General features: G+C 40.5%; 1 protein-coding gene and 2 long non-coding RNA genes across 7 annotated transcripts; 1 reads left to right on the top strand and 2 right to left on the bottom strand.

The window, feature by feature from the left end:
- Positions 1-16: 16 nt before the first annotated feature.
- LOC114879483 lies at positions 17-13,884 on the top strand. Its single transcript, XR_006830028.1, has 8 exons — positions 17-110; positions 903-1,307; positions 1,639-1,807; positions 1,888-2,114; positions 2,223-2,324; positions 11,020-11,103; positions 11,203-11,288; positions 13,603-13,884. It is a non-coding gene; the product is annotated as an uncharacterized LOC114879483 (long non-coding RNA).
- On the bottom strand, positions 122-910 carry LOC123988434. The gene is made up of 2 exons (XR_006830030.1): positions 626-910; positions 122-337 (listed from the first exon to the last, which is right to left on the bottom strand). It is a non-coding gene; the product is annotated as an uncharacterized LOC123988434 (long non-coding RNA).
- Positions 2,321-26,858, bottom strand: LOC114879478 (chondroitin sulfate proteoglycan 4). Of its 5 annotated transcripts, none has more exons than XM_046288484.1 (12): positions 26,160-26,858; positions 22,645-23,327; positions 18,490-18,653; positions 14,412-14,643; positions 12,888-13,104; positions 10,027-10,627; positions 9,662-9,916; positions 8,618-8,815; positions 8,124-8,325; positions 5,278-8,034; positions 4,758-5,164; positions 2,321-4,659 (listed from the first exon to the last, which is right to left on the bottom strand). In XM_046288484.1, exons 2-12 carry the CDS (start codon positions 22,724-22,726, stop codon positions 2,671-2,673), a joined length of 7,104 nt encoding a protein of 2,367 aa, XP_046144440.1. In that variant the 5' UTR covers positions 22,727-23,327; positions 26,160-26,858; the 3' UTR covers positions 2,321-2,670. The 5 variants fall into 5 exon arrangements, with proteins under 5 accessions (XP_046144440.1, XP_029050257.1, XP_029050258.1 ...); XM_029194424.2 differs by having other exon boundaries at positions 25,927-26,858; XM_029194425.2 differs by having other exon boundaries at positions 25,923-26,858.

Here is a 26,858-nt window from a genome sequence, read left to right on the forward strand (position 1 = left end):
TCTTTCTGTAGGGCGCAGTTGATTCGTTTTCTGCGCTCGACAGAACCAGAAAAGTACAGAATAATTGAAGCTTTTCCTTGTCTTGTTTATTACATATTTAAAATGAAAGGGTAAGTTTATATAACATCGCACATTTAATTTATTTGAATTACAAGAGTAATGGCATTCAGTCGGCAAGGAAAATACAATCCTATATAACTATTATACATATTACACAATATGTATATGTAATAGAAGTTTGGCACTCGGATCGGTTCACTTTAGGGATGTAAAAAAGCCTAACTGTTCATTTCTAGTATAATTCATTTTTTTATCCTGTTTCATCACACGATCGCAACTATTACATTAATATGTACTTAATTAATATACTATGAATTTGCGAAACAGTGTTTTCTATGTCGCATAGCGTAACGTAAAGCATCGAGCACAGTCTGCTTCTTTGGGAATAAAACCTTGATATTATCTCGATGATATTAATAATAAAAGATATAATATAATGCAGATAGATATGATAGTTGCAAATTTAATATATGTATATAATTAAGAGATAATACTTTAGAACCGGGAAAAGCTGACCATGCTCGATACTGTACATATTTTATTATATACTTATGTATGTACTTACGAATAATAATAATCGTTTTATTATTATCATTATCGCTATATTAACATCGATTTTAGAGCATTTTCATCATTATATCGTATCTAAAGTTTCAATGAAATCATGGTTAAGGTCACTGTGAGTTTGCGCAGGCCTAAAAAAGATTAACGTTACATGTCGATCGATAGATCGACGAGCGATTGATTGCGCAGAAAATCCTCAATGATTGACTTTTACCAATATAATTATTGGTAGGTAATTTGATCGATGAAAGAAATAACGACTTTATTTTTGTTTTTAGATGCAGAATATTAGCTCGAATGATAAGATAGTTTAGTTTGTCAAAAACGAACAGGAGCGACCTCATTAGCAACGTAACGAGAATTCGATAGCTCGATGTTGTACAATGCGGGCAAGTTCGGACCAGTTCGGACCAGTTCGGACCAGTTCGGACTAGTAGAAAATACGCGGGAAACGTGTAAAAAGATATGTGCGAAAACTCGAGTGTTCCTGTTGTATATTTTGGTAGGATGTACTTGGACTTTCCTTGATTAAAGGAAACGATAAGAAGAGGAGCCTGCCGTCATTCGCTTTCAATCTTAAAAGACGTCTAAGAGATAATAAAAGGAGAGTCGAAGGATAACCCAAGGACAGCTCAGCCACATAGAACCTTCTGAGAAAAAAATACGAACAAAGAAGGCGAATGGTGAGAAGGCATTTCTTCCTTTATACTTATCTCTTTTTTTTTAACCAAGATAAGCCTAAGTTGTATGTAGGTATACGCATTTAAGTAAGTCGCGAATAATTTCTATACATTTCTCACATGTGTATATATATATATGTATAAATCTGTAATACTCATTGTCAGTCAGTTTTTATACTACTTTTTTTTTTTTTTTTTTTTTTTTACAAAAATTTACGTACAAGTATGGTTACGTCTTTAGATGCTCCTCCCGGTGTTCCCCCGTAAATATTCGTGTGACGTTATGGCTGTTACATCGTTTGACTCCATTTTGTTTATTTGTTTTTTCTTAAAGGTACGACCCGAATAACGAACACCGACGTATGTACTTAGTTACGTTAGAAAGAACATTTTGATCGACGAAAATTTGTTCGATGCGATCGTTGCGATTCGACATCGAATAAACACGAAGAAACTCGTCATCGTGCGCAGGCCTTGTGGGAAATATTCTTACACAAGATTCGGTAATCTCTTAGGCACATTCGATCTATAACAATCGATGATATTGTATCGTTTTACATTTAAGTAAGCCTAATTCTTTCAGATTCGTCAAGATTCGTAGTGCTCATTTGATACACCATGAAAAATTTGGTACTGGGGCTGTACAAAATGTATTATCCCCACTTCCTATTATACATATAATATATAATAATTATTAACGTTCCTGCTGGAGTAGTGATGTAAAAAAAAAAGAAAAAAAAAAAAAGAAAGAAAACACAAAAACGTGATGGAAACTCTGATGCTCGACTTGCGATTGCATGCGATATTTGGGTAAGTAGAATTCTTTAGCTAATAGCGCACCACCACACCGCAGCGATACTCTTTTATCTTACATCGGCAAATTGATGATTCAAGAAATTATTTCATAATGTTAACTAGATAATGAATCAACGCTACTTTGAGAAGCAAAGGAAGGCAAGGAACGAAACGAATTCGGAATGAAATGGGTTGCAGTGTAAAGGCTGGATTACATCGGTGACGGTAAGTGTATACTGAAATATGAAAGAAAAAGTATAGCTAAAGCGTTAACGAGGGTTATCAAGTTGTTGCGTGTGTCTTATTAGACGATAGACACGATAGACACGATAGACACGATAGACACGATAGACAGGCCGGGAATGAGAGTTTCCGTCAAGATTTCGGTATAAAATCGAGGCTTCCGGTGTATTTACGTCCATCGCACACAGTCAGTTATTATTTTTAGGCACATTAAGACCATAGTAGTTAGACGATTAATCTCGACTTATGTAAGAAAAGCAGTCTTTTTAAAAGATGAGAAGTAACGTTACGGTCTGTTTCGCATTGATCGCGAACAGCCCTCCTTCTGCTAGACCCAGTATTGATTTCGTCTGAGTAACGGGTTGTTGGTCCTCTGTGTTGTTGTGGCTGATTGACAAGGTAGATCGGACGTATCAAAGCTGCTCCATTCGTCGGCATCGGCGACACCGTAAGGATACTTGGCCGAAACGTCCACCTCGGAGCCCGCGATACTCTCCAAAGGACTGAGGGGTATCACTTTGCACTGAGGCAAGGTAGATGTCATTGTGGGAAGTACCGGTAACGGTGTGCTAGCAGCCACGCTATTGTGATCGTTGGCAAAGCGTTTCAAATGCGGAGTAGCTGGCATTAGATGATCCGGAGGTCTTGGTAGAGGCATTATACCAACCGGTGTTGGCGTTGGTTCCGGTTTCTCTTCTTCGGCATGTTTGTATCGGTTGTGTCTACAACGAATTGTGATTATGACCACAACCCCGAGGAAAAATACACCGAGTAGCATGCCCAAGATTAACAAATAGTCGTTGCTCATGTTGGGTGCGATTGCCATTTCACCCTCGTGACCGACAGGATCCATCGGTCCAGCCAACGTGATGTTGTTATATTCGTCGATATCGAGTTTCACGCGAAATTGAAACTCACCGACGGCTGGTTGGAAGATGGAAGCTGTCAAGACGAACGTGAAACTATCCGCAACACCTCTGTACTCGATTGTTGGAATTTTTCTGCAGACCATGTAAATCACGCCAGACATCACTTCTTGATGCGAAAACTTGATCACTTCTTTCTCTCTAGTAGCACGTTTTTCACCCGAGGACGAGGAACTTCTGATGATTCTTTTTATTTTACCAAATTTCGGCTTCCTAATGATCGTGTAGAGTGGATTGCTGCTGGTCAACTTGGCCAACGGTGTAGCGTCCATGTGTTGCAGGGTTATCCGCGTCTTTTCATCCGCCAGAGCTGTCATAGAGTTGATGATCATCAACGGTACCACCTTGATCTCGATCCTTATATGTTTCTGTTCGAATCCGCTCAGTCTAGCGGTCAATTCCAGGCTATCGTTCGACACGGTCATATCCATTTGCATGTACATAACACTCTTCGAGAGCAGGTCTGTCTGTTTAAATGTGGCTGCTGCTGCCCCATCTCGCGCGTACAGTACTCCGTACTTTGGACCGGTGGTTACTTGGTAAACGAGCAAATCTTGTCTTGCGTTGGTGTCCAGTTTGACGTTACTCTCCGAAATGACGGCAATGTTCGAGCCTTGTTGCAAGTTCACCGGGCCTGGCACCGTGACGTTTAGTTTTATGGGTAGAACGTTCACGTTGAAGATGTTGTACAACGGATTAAAACGTCCGTCCCATACTCTGAAGTAAAAGGATGCTCCTTGAAGCGGCCCGTTATGCTCAAACACCAGTCGATTCGAGTCGACGTCGTGTTGGGTAAATATATTCACTTGACGTACTTCGGAAATGTTTTCGTTGAATGGCAAGAGGAGGAGACGACCGTAAGTAGGACCAGATATCACTTCGTATATAATTTCTTCCGGCGGAGTGTCAGGATCCTCGGTCAGTAAGTTTTCCCTGGTTATCGTTTGATTTTGATTCTGAACGACCGTGATGGAGGATGCGTTTGTGATCAGTGTAAATGGTTCGTCGTTTACCGGCTCGATTATAATCGGGACGCTAGTGTTACAGAGCAGAATGTGACCTGGCGTTAGATAGAGAGAAAAATCGATGCGATCTTCCAAGGTATCCGAGTGATCGTGATAATAGATAATCTTTCCACCCTCGATTTGAGACTGAGAAAAAGTAGTGACGTTTAGATCTGGAAGAATCATTACGTGACCGTGGCTGGGTTGACTGACCAGTCGCGAAAGTACGGCTGGATTTTCAATTCCAGCGTGGCTTTTAAGATACGACACGATTCCAGTGATGTTCATCACGACCTTGGCCGAACCGCCTTCTTCGATCCTTACGTTCTTCACGGAGATGTATCTGTCCAGTCCACCGCTCGATACGGAGATGTCTATTTGAAATAGCTAGATAACATAATATGAGGTTTTTCTTGTTAATTTCCATATACCTATGTACTAGATACCTATCTACTTGTATGGTACATGGTAAGTGAAAAACTTGCCTGATTGGTTAACGATTCCGAAAAATGTGCTTCAACGTCGAACGTGAACGAATCGTTGGCGGATAGGTCCATGAATTGTTTAGTGTGCTCATAAAATACTTTGCTGTTGTTAACATCCTTTTGCGTGAATCTATCAACGTTCAACCACGCACCTTCGCTCGTCTCCATGATGATTTTCCCAAGATGAGGTCCATTTCGTACCGTATATTTAATTTCTCGCAGCTGGTCCGAACATTTTGTGAGCAACGATTTGCTCGATATCAATTTGCTGCTCAAAGGAAAGACGTTCAGTGCAGAGTTTTGCTCGATGAATAAACGAACCGGCTTGGTGGTTATCAGAATCGTGTAAGGGTCAGTCGTGTGTACTCGGTCGTTTAAGACGAAATTCAATTCAGCATCGGTTCCATCTGAAATGGAATAGAAATAATCGTATAATATTTGATGTTTTATGTTTTATGTTTTATGTTTTATATAATTATATAATTATATAATTAAAATAGGAGTGAAATTAAAAACTCACTGGTATGCGTAAACATCACTTTCGATTGGTCAATCTGTTGCTGGGTGAAATTATAAATCTCCACCTCCGGGGATGATTGAAACGAGATAAAACCATTTCTAACTGCAGTCACGTTGAACGTAATATCGTCAGCGATCGTGTCGTTGTCAACGGCTGCTAAACTATCAGACGTTAGGGTGATCGAACCACCTTGCCAGACGTTTAATCTTTCGTTATTAACCAGGACCGGTATTTCATCGTTAACAGGCTGTACGATCACCCATACGTCGAACGGTTCGCTAATCTTGTCGCCGGCTACGAGAAGCATTTTGAAAGAATCTTTCGAGTACTCGTCACCGTTGTGCCTGTAGAATATTATACCGGCGTTCAGGTGTTTCTGCGAGAACTTTTTCACTTGAGAATTCTTGGTCGAGTCCAGAATAGTACCGTGTTTCGGCTTCTCAATGACACGATAGTCGGTCACCTTTCCGGAATAATAAGGAGTAAGGATAGAAAAGTTTGATTCGTCAAGAACCGTGCTCTTTCCTTCGATCACAGCGAGACTCTTCGCTTCGACGTACAGTTTCTCCGGTACTATCACGAAATTCACGCTGAGCTCCTTTAACCAGGTTATCCCGTTGGTCACGTCGAGAATGAATTTGTCGTAGGTTTGATTTATTACAGATTGCACGTAAAAAAGGCGACCTTCGTTCACGTGAGCCTGATTGAACGACTTGACCGCGTTTCCAATGTAATCCTCTCGAGGTTCCTCGTCGTCGGTGTGCTGCTCGTCGTGAATCTGTAGCTCCAAATAACCGTTCTCTGGCCATTCTTTTAATAAATAAACAATCTCGGACTCGGGTATCTTCGGATGCATGATTTCGAGGCTTTTCCTGCTCAACAGGACACTGGTGGCCTCCTCGACAAACACGGTCTTGTTGTTTCGAACGATCAACGGTTGCCAGTAGCTCTCCGGGTATACCTTGATGGTAAAGACACCTTCCGTTTGCGCTCCCGCTACTTTTATCGATACTTTGAACTTAAACTGGTCTTTAACTAACGAACCACCCATATGTTTGTACAACACTATACCGTAACGAAGATTTTCTTGGCTGAAGGTGTTTGTTTCCTTGCCGTGTTGCAACAACACTCCGTACTTTGGTTTCTCCAGCAGCGTGTACCGAATCTCCTTGTCGGAAGTGTAGACGTTCGTTTCGATGTCAAGCTGATCGAGTGGTAGGGCAACGGACCGATTGAATTGTACCACGGACGATCCGTTGCTCTCCTTTAGCATCACGTAAGGGGGACTGGCTTGAATTTCTAGTACACCGGCTGTGTAAAAGTAACCATCGGTCACTCCAAATTCGAACTTTCCATTATCCTCGCCGTGATGCTTGAACAGTATCTGACCGTCGTCGATATCCTGTTGGCTGAACTCGTGAATCTGCAGTGTAGGGTTCGACACCCTGTACAGTCTGTGCTTCTGGGTGTCTCTTCTCGTATAAATCAGCTCGCTAGCTTTCGTCTCGACGTCTTTGTCCGCGTACGCTAGATCCTTGCTGGTGAGCAATCTTTCGCCTCTCGACACTACGTGGAACACCTTGTTCACTATCCGTTCCGGTGCGTTATCGTTCTTCATCGTCACCTCGACTCGAATCAGACCGACGTACATGAAATCCACCGAGTCGGAAGCAATTCCTACGTATTGAAACGAGTCTTCCCGAGTCTCCGAGTCGTCGTGAAGATAGTAGACCCTCTGCGAGGATAGTTCCTCGGAGGTGAAGTAGTTGGTGTCGTTTCTCGAATAGGACCTCGACCTCGACTTCGAGTTGTTACCGATTACCGACAACCAACCGTGACGAGCTGGTATAGTCAGGTTGTATATCAACGAACTGACTCCGTAATTTTTTGGATTGGTACGCAGGATTTGGACGGGTACTCGGAATCCTTCGTCCACCCTTAACGTCTCGACGCTGTCCAACGGTTTCACGTTCTTGCTAAGGTAATGTCGCAACTTTAGCCTCGAATGATGATCGATACACTGGGGTGCGCTTACTTTGAAAGCAAATTCATCGAGGATCGTCGAATAGGCTCTTTTAAACAATCGATATCTCAACAATTTACCAGAGTCTACGTCTTCCTGAGTGAACGTGTCGGCGATCTCTAATTTTCGATTCAACAGAAAGAGATGGCCGTATCTTGGTGCCGTTGAGATGGTAAAAATGATCTTGTCCAAGCTGGTTATCAATGGATTCGTTTGGTACTTAAGATTTTCACTGGTCACGCTAACCTCGGCGACGTTTGTAAAATTAACCGTCACCCTTTTCGTTTCTTTCAGTTCAAGATCGATAAAAGTGATACGAAAATCGTAGGTATGCGCCGCTCTGGCTTCTCTAACGCTAGCTTGAAACTTGAATTCATCCTGGTTAGGGCTGCCCTCGTTGTGAAGGTATCGAATCGTCTGCGTCTCGATGTCCCGGCTAGTGAAGTGGTCAACGTTCAGCCAACCGCTCGAGACGTCGTCCTTTAGCTTTTGAATCGTGCCAAATTCAGGCTGAGACACGATATCGTAACGTATGTCGATTGTGTTGTCGTCGGAATTCGTGGTGAATGAGAGATTCGCCGGGGTCAAGTAGGAGAAGGATCGATGAACGACGACCAATCCTGTGTTGTGCATCAGTTTGATTTCCAAAGGATGAGCCGCCACTCTTAGACTGGCTGCTTGGCTATTCTCTATCCCATCGGTGACCCGCAGGTCCAGCTTTGCGTTCGATTTTGCTGGAATTCAAAATTCCCACTCGTAAAAATCGTATTCGTATTACATACATGTATTTACATATATGATATACGAAGGATGAAAATAATACCATTTCCACGGTGTACGTATGCAATTAATCCTTGTATTAATTCGGCCTGGGTAAACGTGTCGATGGGCCGTGACGGATAAGTCACCCTCTCGACGTAACCAGCGTCCGCGTCTGTCCGTAACACCGTGTAAACCAACATGTCCGACGGTGTGTCGGCATCGATCGCACAGATTAATTCTTTCGTCAAAATTTTTCTCGTACCCTGTACATACAAGAAACATCGAAACGTCACCGTTCACCGTTCACCGTTCACCGTTACACTTCCTTTTCTCTCTGCATCTACGTATAAATGCATGTAATTATCATAAAAACGCTTGTTTGACGAAACGAGGAAAGAAACGATCCCATTTAAGATGATTGCAGTTGTAAGCGTTTGGTTAACTAATTAAGGATAACGACTAAAATCACTTAAATCGATTACGTTACGAGCCAGCTGCATTCATTCCCTTTGAAAGAAAGATTGTTTCAAGTATCTAATGATTTTTCTCACTCACCTGAGCCAACCTCAATACTTTCGCTGTTGATATTTCCAGCAAAGGTGGATCGTTAACAGGTGTAACGTTTACGTGAAGCGGAAATCTGAGTAGTCCTTGGAGGTAACCTGGTAATGTATAACCAACTCCTGCCACCAACGTCACTTCCAAGATCATACTGTCCTCTGTGGTTTCGCTGCCATCGTGCATGTATTGTATCTGTCAAGAATTTGATCGTACTAACGAGACGAGATATGTACCACAGTTGGTAAACCGTGCTTCCTCAACTTACGAGAATTTGCAACCTATTTGCATTTATGTATGAAAATCCTTTCAAGGTTGATTATCTATTAATTATTATAATAATATCAAAAAGAAAGAAAGAAAGAAAGAAAGTTGAACTTTGTAAAATCTCGCGTAGGAGATGAAGATTTCCAATTTCCAATTTTCTACTACGCTGACGCGTCTCAGCTTCTTTAACGAACCAATAAATTCTTTTTAATATCTCGAAACTCTCGTATCTAGAGGCAGAGACGAACTTGGAGCTTTTAAAATTAAACTTCTTCAGAGATTCCCCTTATATTCTTCGCTGTTGAATCATCGTAGCCGCTTTCATTTCTAAAATTAATTAAACCGACTCGACTCGGGAGAGATTATAAATCGCTAATGATTAATATATGTACAATAAAGTTGACAGGACTTGTCTGTAGAAAGATTTTTGAAAAACCCCATGAAAAAAACTCCATGAAAAAAACCATTAATGAGCGATGCTGGTGTTTATAAATAGAGAGCACTGTCGCTGGATAAATTGAGTGTAAGTGGAAAAGGAACAGACAAGCGAGAGTTCTGACAACGAGACCATGTTACACGGCCCCCCCACGGTTCTAAAGTTAGTCCTTCAGTCAGAAACTATCTATAGCTCGTCGACCTATGACGAATTGGAACAACTCACGTTTCTCTACCATTCTTTTCCTTAAATGACTCGTTAGTGTTATTAACATATATAAATTTTAATTTCTTTCAACATGTACATATAACCAAATGTTGTTGGCAGACAAGTATTACCTTATCTCGATTAACGTCTTCAAGAGTAAAGGTATGCTCGATTCTGGTCGTTAAGAGAGTCAGGGCCAAAGTTCCATATGTCGGCGGCGTTACCAAGGTGAAGATAACACCATCCTCTTCAACTCCATATTTAGCGATGTCTAGTACCATGGCAATATTATCACTCGTCACCAGCACGTGTCCTCCTTCAGAGACCATTAGAGGGGTTAACGAAAGTATCTCTAGGTTTACGGGTAAATTCGTTTTTGGAGAAATCTGTGGATTATAAAACGTCCATTATCAACGTGAATTAGGATCAACGTGCTACGTGGCATATACATAAACCTAAATAGTATGGATAATGTTTAATTATAAGAAAGATTTGCCTTGTAATCTTCAGCATAGTTCGGGTTGACGCAGTTCGACGACGCTTGATCGCAGTCGCATTTGAACGAGCTGACACCCAGTTGGGAACAAATGCCGTGAGAAAGGCAGGGATCAGCATTCATGCAAGGGAATCCCCAAACGCAACCGACAACGATACCCTGGCTGATCTTCACGTCCGGTAGACCAAGTTCCTTCTTGTCTAGCAGCATATTCCTCAAACAACCCTTGTAACTCACATCCCCGGACTTTAGTCCTTTACCAAGTGCTCTGGCTCGTTTGTTCAGCTCTGTGCCTCCGATGTACAAGGTGTCTGCTAGGTCCAAATAACGATTTCCACCAGATGGTAAGGTGATGCTTTTTTCTTCTCGGTCCACGGTGATCCCTATTACGCTTGGATTGAAAACAACGACCACCCGATGCCATTTCCCGTCTGCCACCGGTGTGCCGTGTATCAATTCGGTTGGTCCGTTTCCTTTGTTCATCAAAAGTCGTATTTTACCCTCGAACAACTCGATCCCGAGGTAATCGGCGTACGACGATTGACCGGTGTTATATAGCAGTAGACCACTCTCTGCACCGCTCTTCAACTCGAATTCCCATCTGGAAATGGTACGAGGCTCGGATAAAATTCTAAGGAACAACTTGATCGAAACTACTACCGAATTTCAACTAATAGAACGCGAGTAAAAGTCCTAAACTAAGACTATACACCTCTTTGAAAGTTTGATAACGATTAAGACGATAATAAGTGTATGTACCTACATACATATTATGTAGAATAACGTTAAAACGTTAAATCCCGTTCGAATGGACTCGCTAAACCGTTAAATTAATATGTAGAGTTTCAGCGAAATTTCGAGTATTTTAACCGTTCAAGCATTTCGAATTACTGTTTCGATCTCTTTCAGTAATTGACAAAGTTTATTTTCCCCTATTCCCCTGGATGGTCTCGAATATTTCCTTCAAAATTGATACAGTTTTTAATGTTTCAGAATTGCTGTTATATGTACATACATATTGTATTGTATGTATGTACATACATACACGAGCGGACGAATGGACATAAAACAGTCGAGGTACGTATCTATATTCATATGTTTATTAATTTTTACGATTAAATGAATGGCCGGTGCGTGGAAGTTGATTATACATATGTACATATATTATGTGAACAGTGTGTGTCGCGAGAGTCGATCAGTGCCGGACGTCCAATGATTTTCAACGTGTAAATCAAGTGAGAAGCGAAGGAGATATGCAACAGGTAAGTACTTGCACGTTTATTCACCGACGCGCGACGATGAGGCGAGTCACGATCCTTAAGATTATTATTAAGGATTATCAAAGATAATATCTATAGATATTAAAAATAGAAATTTACGAAAAGATGACGAGATGAAAAGCTATCGGTTTATCGAAAAAAATTCCTTCAATTAAGAAGGACAACAGTGTTTCCAACAGTGTTATCAGCTTGAACAAAAGGAATTATCAAGTAGAATAGATCGATGGTTGAATAATAGCCTCGAACGTCTTTCAATATTTATTCAATACTCGGGTCAGACGACACTTTACAGCTATAGCCTTCAATTGAATTAAGCTTCCCTTACTTGTTTACCGCTTGCCGTTCAAACAGTAAAATATATGTATATGTACATATAGGTTTTGACTAAAACGCAGCTACTAATCCATCTAACGACAATATACATATATACAATATAAAGCATATAAAGCATATCAAGTTAATTTCAGCATACAGCATATACTGTGTATGTATACGTGTAGTATACATATAGTATAGATATACATAGTACATCTGATTCACTTTGTTGTTTTGTTGACTTGGTTTCGTATCCGTATTTATGGAAACAGAGCGATAACATTTTCCGACCGCGACATAACGTTACTATGAATAATATACGGTTTTGTTTTCGCAACCAGCGTTTTTTCATCGGCCATATGAACTCGGAAAGAGTTTATCTTTGCAACTCGCCTGGTCGATCAAACGACTTGTTTTCCAACCTCTTTGTTATTCTAAATTCTAAAGCATGGAATCAAAGTAGGAGATTGCAACGAGCGTTGTTATACATTCCTTTAACAACATTCTTGTTGTCAAGTTAAAAGACTCGACGATTCTTTGCGAAGCATTTGCACCCACCTATCCCTCACCTATCGATCAATTAGATAAGCTGTGTGTGCATTTCGAATGAATTGAATCGAAAGAATAAAAATCGGATTATTAACGCTTTAGTAAACGGCGTACGGTAACTCGAGCGTGTTGGACAGTTTTGATGAACGCATGAAATACTCTGCGAGCATGGTGTTAAAATTGACTCGGAAACTGATCGTGAGTTTCACGTTCACCGACGCGGACGGCTTTAACCGGACACGTATCAAACATTGTCGTTAGTTTCGCGTCTATCGACAGTTCCTAAAACCGCCGCGCACCGATAACAACTATTTAACCGTTTCGGGGAGAACCGTGAAGCAGGAGGGAAGAGGAGACTTTGTTGAACCTGAAATTTTCCTAAACAGAAGATCTCATTTAGCTGGGTGTATTTGCTCGTCAAGTGTATCGTTAAACCGAATATTTCGCTGGAATAAATGTTTACGAAATGGAATATTAGTTTGATAGATTATTCTCTTTCTAAATGGCAGAATTTCTGCCTATCTTAATTGACCAATCTACACGTCGTTACCGTTAGTATGAAAATGAAAATTTTCAAAAACTTTTTTATATAGGTACATAGGTACATATAATATTGCAGTAGTAAGTAAGTAAGTAAGTAAGTAAGTAAGTAGCTTCGAATATCAATGAACGACAAGACGAAAGGACGAAAGGGAGCTTTAGTTAGGTAGAACATACTTTGAACCCGAGCGTGGAATGGGTCTTGGAATCGCCGTGAACGCGCCGTCCTCGACGAAACTGACTTCCGTGTTTCTTGTACCGTCGAATTCCAGTGAACAACCCCACGTTACAGCGGTAGCCTCGGACTGACCTTTTCTTGACTTGGCGTATTCTATTACCCGAGCTCCGTTGTACGTTATGTCGGCCATGCAGCCTCTTAAGTAGTCCGTGTGTCCTAAGAAATAACGAAAATAAGAAAGGAAAAGAAAATTATTTCATTATTTCATAAACTCTGATTGCACTCTCAGAATTGTAGGTAACTAGTCTTTATCACCTCTAATTGTAGCTCGTCTACAGTCGCTTGAAATGAATTGAATTTGAAACGCCAATCATTGATTAGGTACAGCAAATTACGAACATGACTACTATGTTATTCCTTTTGAAAATTAAAACATATCTCTCTTTCTGCTTAATTAAAATTGATAAAAATTGATAAAAATTGATAAAAATTGATAAAAAGTGAAAATAGAATAGAGTTTCCTGTTTCTTATTAACATTTCGACCTCTTCTCATCGTCGCGTCGCGTCAGTTCTTACTTGTTTGATGCAAGAATTGAACGAGGTTCAGGCAAGCAACGAGAACTAATAAGAGCTTTTCAAGGGGGTTGGCTATGTCGTAGCATGGGGTACAAATGAATTGTCATGAATATGTAAATTGAATTTGGTGCCGGTAGTCCAGCGTTGCGCGAGATGCTTCGGGTGATAACGTCGCCCAGGGTGGAGGAGGAGAGGGTGTCACTAGGTGTTCTCTGTTTCTACCGATCGTATTCAATTTGACTCTGTACGCGTCACTACCTCGCTCACCTATTTCAACTACTTTGTTGGTCTTTGCCGTCGCGTCGTCTAGCTGGAATCATTTTGATTCCTAAAGACTTTGATTTCGCAATCAACCGATATCTCTATGTAGATCATGCTCCATAAGAAACGATTTTATAATCTGTGAAAGGACGAAGAATAAAGTCTTGTATAAGAGTTTTACGGTTGTTAGCGAATGATTGTATAGTGTCAAGGTTGTTGAAAATCTGATTAACAGAGTATATTTGTATCCTTAAATGGGATGCTTTATCTTTCCACCCCTGTTGCAATAACCACTGTTAAACCAGGTAAGTTTAACCAGATATAAAAACCATTCAAGATCGTTCAAGCATACGATAAGTACAGAATGAGATGAACGAGCAATATTTTATCTCCTTAAGTGGCATTTTTATTTGAAAAGAGGAGCTATAATATTTGTGCAATGAATCTCAACTGATTCATTCGGTAGCTCCTACTTTGTACTTTATTAAAGATATTGGAAATTTTAACATAAAAAGTTACGAAAAAATAAGTTTCGAAATAAGTGAACGAAATACCTAGGTATGTACCTACTACTACTACTACTACTACTGGTTTTTCTTAGCGGCTCTCTAACGAATGGACGCGGCCAACTCTGATTTATTCGAGTGAGTCAGTGAAGCTTGCTGCTCTGCTGTTGGCGTCTTACCTAGAAATAGCTCGTTGAAATCACCCTGTCCCCCGATGAAGACACCATAGTGTATGTTGAGCTCGAAGAAACGTCCCGGTAGAAGGGATCTGGTCGTGTGTATCACATCGATTTGTAAAGTTATGTTGGCCTCTCTTCTAGTCAGGTTTACTTCGTGCCAACTTAGGTCGTTTAATGTTAATCCACGTGCACTGGCCATCTCGCTCTCACCTGCGCCTAGATTAATGTGCACCTGTAATTAAAAAGAATTTCTTTTTTTTATTATCAGACTATTTTCTTTTCTTATTCAAAAATACATATGTATTTTGACGAGGAAAAGGTTGAAATATCGCGCGCGGTCACCTCGTGCCAGCAATATATTTTTCAATTTTTCGGCAACTCGATCCAGCAAAAACCTGCGACATCCGACGCGACGTTTCATTTTTCATACCTTTCTTTCTGCCATCATACCTCTTCCGGTTTATATAATATGTATGCGGCCTGTAAAATTTCGTCTCTGTAAAACGCTTTGAATATTGATTTCCTTCAGATTGCCATCGGTTGCTCGTTTATCACACGTGTTTTTTCTTTTCTTTTCTTTTCCTCTCAATAGATCGAGGGTACCTAATGGAATTCTTTTAATATTCTTCGATAGGTTTTCAAAAAACTCACAGAAGAACTGTGAGAGAAACATTTCCGTATAGTACTTAATAAAGAATCAGACAACTACATATTATACCGTATTATCCTTCCTCTATTTACGAAAGTTATTCGGTGTGCTCAAGTCGGACTTTTAAGTAAATTAGAAGAAAAATTAGCATCTATTTAAGACGGTCGCTTGGCTAGGTAATTTAAACTATCTAGGAGAAAATGTCTGGGTGACGAGAAAAAAAGAGGAAAACGACCACGTTAAGCTCCACGTTAAGGTACCTTTACAAAGATAAAGGTTGTCGTACTTACAGTAGCTAGTGTACTTAATTAATCCAAGGTTATAGACCCTTTTCGCTGCTTGTAAACTGTTGTTTCTGGTGTTTTCGATCATTATAAGGTTTTGCATTATCGAGTAATTTGCATTATCGAGTTAGAGGATGCGTTTTAGGGAGAGAGGAAATCGAGTGAAACGATCCACGTCGATTTTCTATAGAGTGAACCATAAAGGCGTGGTAGGTACTTTATTGCAACTATGCAGCTGTACGTACAAGTGAGTTGAAAATGGTAGAAAAGTTTTCTACGGTATACGTTCAATTTAAGGTGTAGCTACGTAAATAGGTACATTCGTTTGGAAGCAGTCAACAATTTTCTCTTTTCGTTGTGCGATCGATTTTCTAATAAACGCGCGAGCTTTTGCGAGTTCCAAGTTCAGCCAGTAGTAGCGCAATGTCCAATGACTATGGAGAACCCCATTAATATGTATTAAACGCGAGAGACACGACACTTGGTCGAGTGTAAACGCGAATTTATACGTTTCGAAGGTCGTAGAAAAGACTTATCGATCGTCGACATTATCGATGCAACGGTGATTGGAAAGTTCGCGCTACTTATTGTATGTATAATATGGAAATATGGAAATTTGTAAATTTCAGTGTCTAATTTTTTGTCGAAATTAAAGGTCGAGCATCGAATGGTGGAAGAATCGCAAAGATGGAAAAGGTTTTCCATTGCACTTTTTACTCGCAATCAGTCGTTTATCCCCTTCTCATCCTCCTTAACGATCTTCTTAACAAATTTAATTAAGCTCAGACACTACCCACTATCTACCAGTCTTCTCACGGTGCCGCCTGTGAAGCTCCTCGTCGTAGCCCTTCCAGAAATTAGATTCTCGCGGTTTTCACGCTCGATCCTCTCGCTCGACCGAGAAACGATATTTCTCCGCCAGCTCTAATACACTTTCAGTTGCTATTTTAACGTTAAGTCCTGATACTGGATTACGATGAAAAAGAAAGAGAAAAAGAGGTTTGGAATTGATTCGCTAGTCAACGTCGAGAATATACGTTATTATACTGAAGAATATTGAAGAATATTGAAGAATATTGAAGAAAAAATTGCCGAATTTATGGGAATCTTAATTGAAGTGAATCTTATCGTAAATTCTCATCTCAAGTGCAGGCGTTCACTCGAATCGAAAGGTGTTATCAAGTAAACGAATTGATCCGTAATTTCTTTCATATTTCGTAGACGATTCAGTAGATTTTTATAAGGCTAACGTTTGCTCTCGATTTTTAGCTGAATAGGTCAATTTATTTCCGTAACCTCGTTTCACCAGTCAAACCAATTGATTGCTTTTTTATCAAAATTTTCCAAGGTTTCCAATAACGATACATATTTCGTTGAATCTGTTGTAGGAACTATCGCAATTATAATACATAAATATATACGGCGTATCGTGGGTTCTGTCGTATTCCATCCTGATATTCTTCTCACGGAATAGTAATTTCTAACTGAAGCTGGAGGACGATTATTACCTAAAGGTAAAGTGGCCCTTCCGGGCTACATCGTCCCCGGTGCATCGTTGTTCTTCGCGATGCCATTCTGGTGTGCTCTGTGCACCCGTTTAATTCCGGTGCAACGAGTATTGTGTCACGGTGATCGTTAATAACGCGTTCTCATTTAATACGCGCGTAAAGCTCCGCGCCGTGTTTAATCGAGATTTGTTTGGGGAACGGAAATATTTCATTTTCAAATATGTAATTCGATCACATTATAATGTATAATTTCAAATCAACTCGATGTTTGGTCACACAGTCAAACAGTCAAACAGTCGAACATTCAAATTAATGTAATAATTATTAAATTGTTAATTATGTCAATTCTTTTGATATTCAAAATTTATAAGTTGTGTGAAAAATGTCTAGATTTATTATCCTCCAAATGACATTAAAAATCCCAAATGAACAGTTTTCACGACTACATGCAAATAGAAAGTTACGATTTATTTTACGCGAACACGTATGAAAGTTAAATTTCAACGAGTCGTGTTTAATTGAATTAAATGCGTCCACTGCTCATACCGGTCATTCGTGCATATATTTTTTCAGACCGGCGCGGCGCGGCGCGGCGCGGCGCGGCGCGGCGCGGTGCGACAAGGAAAATTGGCTTGTCCTGAAATATCGATCGACAGGGGTCGTAATGTCATTCGTTTGTTTGAAATATCATAAAACGATTCTGTATCTACTACGTGACAGACTATTATACAGAATAAGATAGAAAAAAGCAAAAACAATAAATATAACGACGAAACTCATTATTGGCTGAAAGTTTTGTCGCTCGACTCGTTGATTTACGAGGGGACTTAATACCGTGAAATTGGTTTAAACTTTAAACGAAATCCAACGCAGCCGTTTAACACGCTTCCATAATCGTTTTTCTTTCGATGCTTTGATCGTTGTAGATTGTAGATGGTCGTCCGTTAGAAATTTTCTTGAAAATTCTACTCGATCACCAGGCAATTTTAATTAGGAATATTATAATAGCATAATATGTAAACTGAACCGATCGTGCACTTGATGTTCCTGATTACATATTGTAAAATGCTGTGTTAAACGCGTCCATTTTCACTTTGCCAGTGGTGGTAACTCTTTGTTCCCTCTTCTTCTCGATAAGCTTTATTTTCCCTGTTAAATAAAATACATTGCTCTTCCCCCTCTCCACTGGGGTACATACATAAATAAATGAATAAGATGCTTTTACCCGTAAAGTTTTAATGGTACGAATACTAAAACGGTGCAACGACATGACGTTGTTAAAATCAAGACACGCTTTTTATCCAAGTTGTAAAATCTACTACCCTTTGCAGCGTAGAGTGTCGTTGTTACACGTGCGAGTAAAATTGTCTCCCTGTTTTGTTTTTCCTTTTTTACGGCGCGGCGCGGCGCGGCGCGGCGGCGCCCAATGGTCGCGCGCTTTAACCGGCGCTTTTTCCTCCTTTCCTTTTTTCTTTTTTCTTTTTTCTTTTCTTTTTTCGTTCTTCTTTGACGTATCAAAGCGAGTCTAATTTCTTAGCAAATATGGCAAACGGAAGAGAAGTAGATGAGCACGCGCGATTAGTTAGGGGACAAACGACCTATAAATAGGACGTGTAAGCATCGAGGACGAAACGAACCTTCAATCTGCCGGCTTCGAGTTTGATCAAGCAGTAATCCGTCTTGCCAGCGGCCAATAGCAGCATCGCGTCCGCGAGATGAGTTCGGAACCGGAAGCTGATGTCAGTCGCACCCTTGGCCTCTTGAACTGGAAGATGAATATAGCTCGCCCCGTAAAACGACACTGCAATAAATTACAAAAATTTTACGTTATTTCTCCATTTCATTCCTACCATTTAATTTAATTGAATTTAATTTAATTCTGTAAAGTTCATTTTAGAAGCACAGAGACGGGATATGTCACAGGACTGACGGATACGCCCTAGAATAATTATAAAAAAACGATAAAGGAAAGGAATTTTTGTAGTAGTCAATTGAAAAATTAACTTATTCGTATCCTTTTTTGCTCGTAAGTCTTGGCAAATATGTATTCGTTGCACCCTGCTAGCTGGTAGAGTGTTAACTCGGAATAACAAATGATGTGGTGGCTAAGAGGAGACACGTGACAACCCCGAAAGGGTTAATCCTTTGCTTTACGACTTTTTTTAACGATCGAATAAATTAGAATTGCCCACTCATTCGTTTGAATTCGTTTGAATTCGTTTGAATTCGTCTGAAAAAGAAGAGCGGATTGTTTTACATAAATTTTTCTAGACACTGCGAGTTTCGCAAGTAACCTGTATAACTTTTCTCAGAATTTTTCTCATTGTCAGTTATACATATTACAATATAAGATAAATAGACAGCTACAAGCAAAATATCTCGTAATCGTTGTTTACTATCTATCCATCCATCCATCAAGGGGTTAGACTGAAATTCATGGTTGAACACGAGCCATTTCATCGTCAGATACATACCAACATACCTATATGTATAATTTATCGGCTCGAGTTGGGAATAAAAGAATCGCGTAATTTTTATCGGCATTAAATTGTATTTCTTTCCACGCTCGCGTGTAAATGAACTTTTGCCCTTTCGCCTGGCTATATCGTTGCCAGGCCAGGCAAAATATCCGAGGATTTAATGAAAAGCAACGAATAAAAACAACGAGAGAGAGGGAAATATGTACATACACGCAGCGGTGATAAACAAACAGGTAGGATTTAATTGATGTTTCGTTGATCTTTATTAAAGAAATATTCAGGGTAAAATATTTCTCATTACATAGTGTGGAATCTAGTTCGATCGAATACAGAGAAAAGAGGAAACCAATGAGACACGGGGAAGGGGGAAGGGGGAAGGGAAGATGAAAAAAAAAATCAGAGAAAGGCGATTGAAAAGCTTGGCAAGACCGATGAATGGGCGACTTCAACTCCTTCGAACGGCCGTTCAAGCAAAGATCTCGAATCTAGAGCCCCGTGTACCAAGAAATCTGACCAAGAGTGGAACAGGGAACGTGGCAAGTTATCAAGCCTTTACTTCCCAGCGTCGTATAAATGACCTAAGAAAACCGCACGGATTATTAACTACAAGTAATATCTTCTTTCTCGCCATATACATATATGTGTATATACATATATGTATATACTATAACTAACCAAGTTTTGATTAGGCTTGTGAGAAGAAAAAATCGAACGATTCTATCGCTCGCGTATATTTCACTTTTTCCGTTCGCTGTTCGTGTTCATTTTCTCGTTTAACTATACAAGGCGTAGCCTAGAAATAACCAGGTCGAGGTGCTTATCCAATTACAGGTAGATTTTCTGCTATCGGTTGCTAATTACCCTGATAAAATAGAGCTGAGAAACGACGATATAATAAACGGCATTCTTAACAGTCTGACGTCAGACCTTTCGAGGAATTCTACAAGCTTTGCTCGCTTCTAATTTGCCTACTACAGACAGTCAAGTGTATCGCGAACACAGCGATAATGTTTCTACAATACATACATAATGGAACCACGTTTTCCATTCTTTTCGAACCTTTGATGATTTTTTTTTCGAAAAGTTATCAATCATTTATATTAGCTATTTAACATTTTGTCTATTTTGAAATAATCGATGGTGTAAATTGTGGTATATTTCGTATCGGGATTAAGACGGTATTGCCGATTATGGAGGTAATCGAGGCGGTAGGCGCGAAATTTCATCAAACATGGACGAATTTGGCTTTTGGACGGTGATCAACCGGTGATTAAGCCGGTGGTCGCATTTAATTTAAACAAAATCCGTGGATAGCCGCCTTTCGATCGAAAAAGCTGTCGATTTCGGAAAAAGGACGACTCTTGAACCGTGTTTCGTGCCGGATCGTTATTAATTTGCGAACGAAATTAACGCGAGATAAACGTGAAATTGATTAGACTCGTATTGCTACTGGCCCATTTCTGTCTCGGTTTCTGTTTCGATTGATGTCTGTTCAATATGTTTAATCGTTACAGAAATACCAAAGCTATGAATTGAAAATGGATGATTATGGATAATTAACAGTTTTCCAAGTTAAATCTGACACAATTCTCAAGTCGAAAGTTTTTTTTCTTCAATTGTAAAATCGCTGATAACTTTGATGAAACTTTGACGAAGCTGAAAGTGTCACGAAACTTTGCGATCAAAGCGAGAAGAAACTGTTGAAAGATTTCATTTTTAACATCGTGCTTTAAATCTCTTATAGATACGATGTATGTACCTATCTAATAAATTTGACTTTTTGTCTTTTGACTATTTGTATTTTGAGAGGAAATTGCAAAAATGATCTCTTTAAAAATCGGTGTGAAAAATGATCCCAATGCTGTTGTCTGTTTAGTCGATCGATAAAGGGCCAATTAGGTAATCTACATCAGGTATACATACATATATCGTGTTGGTTATCGAACGATGCTGAAGTTGAAAACCTTCTGACGTAAAATATCCCGAGGGAACGATGAGTTGATTGGGTTTACTCATAACCGTCAACACCCGAGCAAGAGTTATCAGCTTTATATAGTAAACTGTTCTTGGTCCATTCGATTTCTGATTTCTGATTTCTGATTTCTGATTTCTGATTTCTATCAAACATGGAGTTTTAGCAGAAAGGAAAGCGGAGAAAGCAAGGAGAGAGATTTCTCTTGTCTATCGAGTTAGTGTAATCAGTTCTTCATTTGCTTATTCAATTGATGAAACACGTACAGTTGAGAAGAATAATACGTATTACATATTACTTTTCAAGTAGTTTCTGTAGATAAGGTGTTTTGTAACGGGTTATTAAATCCAGTTCGATCGAAGCTAGGATACAAGGGAAAGACGATATCGTTGCAATTATAGGTGATCGAAGGCGTATCTGTCCGTCATGTTTTCGTATTGAATCGACGTTCTAGAACAGAAGCGAGAGTATCTCGTATTGTAGCACGGTTAATCCTCTCTCGGTTTCGATTTATTTCCGTTTCGCTTCGTTTCGTTTCGTTTCGTTTCGTTTCGTTTCGTTTCGTTTCGTTTCATTTCGTTTCGTTCCTCTCTATCGATTCGATCCAAGTTAATTTTTTAATTAACCTTTCCCCATATTCTCTGTTACGTTTGTTTTACCATCGAAATCGATCGTCGGCGAATGCTTTTCAGTCTCGCCGATTGATGAGTCTAATTAAAAACGAGGAGAAAGCTTCCCTTTTATTCGTTCGTCTCTTGGCTGATACGTTGAGTCAACAGTTACCAAATTACCGGCAAAATGAACATTTTCCCGTGGGCGACGACGCCGCGAGAAACTAATTTACATCCGTTGAAATTTGTTATTACGTTCGCGTATGCAACGTGTCTACCGATTTTCTTTTTTTTTTTTTTCTTTTCGCCTGGCGACATCTCTAACCATAATGCAAAAAAAAATAAGTATGTGACTTTACTTGATTTGAAATAAAATGAAATGAAATTACATAGTATATGTACAAGTTACATATCGTTGATCTTCACAGAGTAAGATCAGTTGATATAAAACTGAAGAATCCAAAGAACCTTTGACTTTGAAAATTGGCAAAGCTCTCGTTTGGATGAGTGAAAAATTAGTAAAACTCATATTCTATCTGTGGTGAATGATCATCAGGTAGGGGAGCATTGAAAGAGGTCAGCGTCGCCGTGATCGGCGTCGTTGTAACGATAAGTACATTTGCGTCTGACCATAAAAGTTCATCTCTGTCGGTTTTTCGCATCGCGTATTCTCCAGATTTACAGAGAGTTCTTTCGTGATCGTTCAAAAGAGGTCGTCCTATACCTTACCTTTTTCATCCGTTTGGCAGTAACCCAACAGGCAGGCCGTTACCGCTAAGAACATTAGCAGCTTCATGTCGTTGAGAAACATTACGAGTCTTCTTCTTCGATTTTAGCCTTCTGTCTCCTCTTCTCGACGTTCCAGTTCAGTTCGATCAGTAGTAGAGAGATAGGATAAGTTATAGGGACGAATTTCGCCTGTTAAGGGGATATCGAGGCAGCGTGATGGGAATTACGAAGCTCTATTTACAGCCGAGTTAGACGTACTTTTCCGATCCATTTCACCTTGTCGTGGATCACGCACAGCTTCCACACTCTGGCTAGTTATACGAAAAGAGGAATCGTGGCCAGTCTCTAATGCACAGTCAACGTTCACCACTTTCGACCGCTTTTATTTTCGGCCACGAATCAGAGGACACATCCGGACCGGAACAATGCGGAAATGATGAGCGCAACTTGTTTCGTATAAAAGTGTAAAATCGAACGGGATTGCCGTGAGTGACGTCGGTTAGACATCAATGACCACGACGAGGACAAGAACGACGACGACGACGACGACGACGACGACGACGACGGCGGCGTCGACGACGACGTTCCACTCGCTGCTGGTTCAGTTTTATCCTTTGCCGAGATGCTGCCTGGCATCGTGTACGTACGCTTCTCGTTTCCTGCTTCGGTGAACTCGCTCGTTTCTGAAAGGACGACATCCAAAGGCAACGATGTAAAAAGGTTGCAGACACCTGTACGGCTGCTGTCAGTTCTACTTTTCCCTTACAATTTCTCTCTCGTGAAAACATTAGCTTGTTGCATATCGTATAAAGTCTGATACGATACGATATTGTAAGGGAAAAGGTGTTAATCAGCAAAGGAACAGCTTTTCGGGTTACGCGACTTGTATCGTTTGCTCGAGTAGCGAATTTTTCTACTCTTTTCTCGAAAAGTCAAGAGTGCCGTTTCTTTTATTTGAAGCGTTGATTTTGTATATGTATAGGTACATATAATTTAGGTAATAATAAAAAGCCATTGTTTCACGAGTCGACAAAGTTTGAGAACTACATAAAAATTGACGGTAGAGATGCAAAACGAAATTTCATTTTCACCAATGAAACTTTCCTGTTGTTCGACGCGACGCGACGCGACGCGACGGTTCCTTTACGTTAGTTAGAAAATATTATCGATAGAGATAGGTAGGTAAGGATCGTCGAGAATTTTCAGTGTTTATTTACCGCGAAAAATCGAGCGTAGTTGAAAAATCCGTTAAAAAAATGTGTGAAAGGCAAACATGAAATTCGAACGTTGCAGGTCGATCTACCGGAATTCGAACAAAAGGGGGAAAAGGGTTTCTCGAGCCGGCAATCTAAACATTTAAAGAACCCCGTCAGCTTGCGACTTGCCACCCTCTCTTTTCTCTTTTCTCTTTTTTCCTTTTCGTTTACCTTCGAACCTGAAGAGGGTTTTTCGCGAGAAGTAGGAATAGAAAAAGAAATCGTTGGTCCGACCGATCCCCACGCGAGCACCTTTCGGTTTTCACGAATCTCATTTGCAGTGGCCGATATTCGACGCGAACGTTGGCCATTCTCGAGTAAAAAAAGAAGGGTAAAACAGTCTGAACAGCACTCGTTTGATGGTGCCTGTCTGCTCTTTGGTGAACCGATATTCGCTCGAACTTGAACGCAATCGAACGCAATCGAACGCAATCGAACGCAATCGAATGCAAGCACTTACGATTAATATTATGCATGTAACCTCGAAACGATATTAACTGCAAAGTGGTTTGTAAATACTTTTTCCTTCGGATCTATCTACAGTCTACGCTTTAGTATAAATATTTGACGCGTAGGGCGTAGGGATAGATGAGGGGTTGGCAAGGGTTGTATCTTGCCATGAAGCGAGATCATTGCTGATTTTACGGAGTCTCTCCATCCTCTTTACACGCCAGGGAGATAAACGTTTCCTGGAGAGCCTTAAACCGAGATAAGAAAATGTACGCGATATCTTCGAAAAGTCGTAAAGTCTCGTGGATTTCCATAATGCAAAGCTGCCCTCCTATATACATATATACATATATACATATATACATATGTACATATATGTAGGTATGTGCATACGTCTTGTATACAGAGTGTTTCAGAAATAGCTGGCCAAGGCTAGCGATAGAGAATAATCGAATATTTTATAATCAGAATATATCGATTATGTTACATAATATCATTATTAGGCTAATAATGTTAGGTAACAGGTTAAACGGATTGTAACGCGATATGTAGTATAGATTTGTAACTCGTTACCATATTGATGCGAGGTTTACCGATTACCGCCGCGGCCGCCACGAATTTCATTTAATAGAATAATTAATAGATTAAAACGGAACTAAAATTACACCGATGATAGGAAACGATTTGGTTATTTATTTCGGATACACCCTGTATACCCATCCACTCTTTCCCTACGTCTGAAGAGCTGCATTCGAAATCCGAGTTCGCGTATCGAAGAATCGGTAATGTTTAGGTACCGATTTACGTTTTCCCGTTGCACGGGAAGTAGATGGAGCCGAGATTCCGACACTACATTTCCGTCTAATGTAACAAGCTTTCAAACGATATAGGAAAAGGCATCATTGACTGGTTGGAAAAAGGTCTATCTTCTATTAGCTGAAGGGGTGAGTGGTCTGTCGCCAGTTGTAATCGATCGCGTTGTTTTGTCTAATCGAACTTTTTCAATCTACCAGCAACACATTTTTTTTTTTTTCCGAAGCAATTGTCGCCTCTGGGTGTTCCATTATAAGGAACGATTCTCGTAGGCAAACTCTGAATCGTATCCTCTGAAAGAGAACACCGATTTTCGGAGAAGATCAACGTTCAAGTTTTGTTCAACGAAATGCCCACGAGCTATGATTCTCATCTAGCAGCAGGCTGAGCAGTTTTGCGGTGCTCGAAAGACAAAAAGAGAAAGAGAGAAAAGTCGTTGAAAGCATAAATCGCGGAGCGACGTAAATATTGCTTTCGTTTTACCCTCACGTAGAAGCATCCTTCAAACCGACTTTTTTACTAGCGGAACCGTGCTGAAACTTTCTTCCAACGTCTGGAGAAAAGGTTGAAACTTTACCGTTTCTCCCTGTCATCGTGGTGAATCGCGACGATTCTTTGACCCATTCATTCGAGCCGTCGCGTCGCGTCGCGTCGTATCGAAACGCGCTTCGAGTTGCTTCGAGTTGCTTCGAGTTGCTTCGAGTTGCACCAAGCCGATGCGATGAGACGCGGACTCGAGACGACTACATACATACATACATACATATCTCGTCCGTTTTTGTGCCGGTTCGATCGAAGCTTCGTTCACTATCGTTTCTGACAATGAGTGTGACACACACGCACTCGAGAATCCTCTCGTCGAGACACAGTACACGCATACGTAGACGCACGCGATATATTATATCGACCAGTTGAATGAACGAGCAAATACATAATCCCTTTTTTGACGGGGGGTTAAAAATTCGTATCGATGTATCAGTGATCGTGGTCACATACCCTGTCGTTTAGCGAGAATGCCCGTGTAGCCCTGTTATGTATAATGGCTCACGTACGAGCACGCGGTTGAAATTTAAACCCACACTGTCACCATCGCCACTACCACTACCACTACCACTACCACCAACACCAACACCAACACCAACACCAACACTATTGTCACGACAATAAAGCGGCCACTGGCACTAGCTACCCTTAGCTTCGCGTCGCGATACGCGTATAAATACGTAAAAGCGTCGCGTCGGAAGAGAGACAGAGGGAGAGACTGTGGCAAACCCAGACCGGCGTCGACGTTTCTATGGCCGTAGCTTTCTCTGTTCGTGCACAGGGTGTCCTTTTTAAAGGTTCTTTACCCGGTTTTTCCCCTGATCCAATTGAATTGAATTGAATTGAATTGAATTGAATTATTCTGTTATCGAGGATTTCGTAGCTACGAATTTATTCGGCTATTTGGGAATAGCAGTTGACTTTGGGACGCGGAACGACCGCGTCCTCTTCGCAGCTCGCGTTTTCACTCGTCGCCGTGGCACGCACGGACCCGAAGGGAGGCAACGAGCGTGCGTCTGGCAAAAGGAGAGACATGTACAGGAAGATTGGAAAATGAGGAAGACAGAGAGAGAGAGAGAGAGAGAGGAGAACGAGGCAAAAAGAGGAACAACGTGCTTCGACCGGGCGTTCCTCGGTCCTCCTCTGCCGCAC

This window comes from Osmia bicornis, chromosome 13 (genome assembly GCF_907164935.1).
Source record: "Osmia bicornis bicornis chromosome 13, iOsmBic2.1, whole genome shotgun sequence".
Classification (NCBI taxonomy): domain Eukaryota; kingdom Metazoa; phylum Arthropoda; class Insecta; order Hymenoptera; family Megachilidae; genus Osmia; species Osmia bicornis.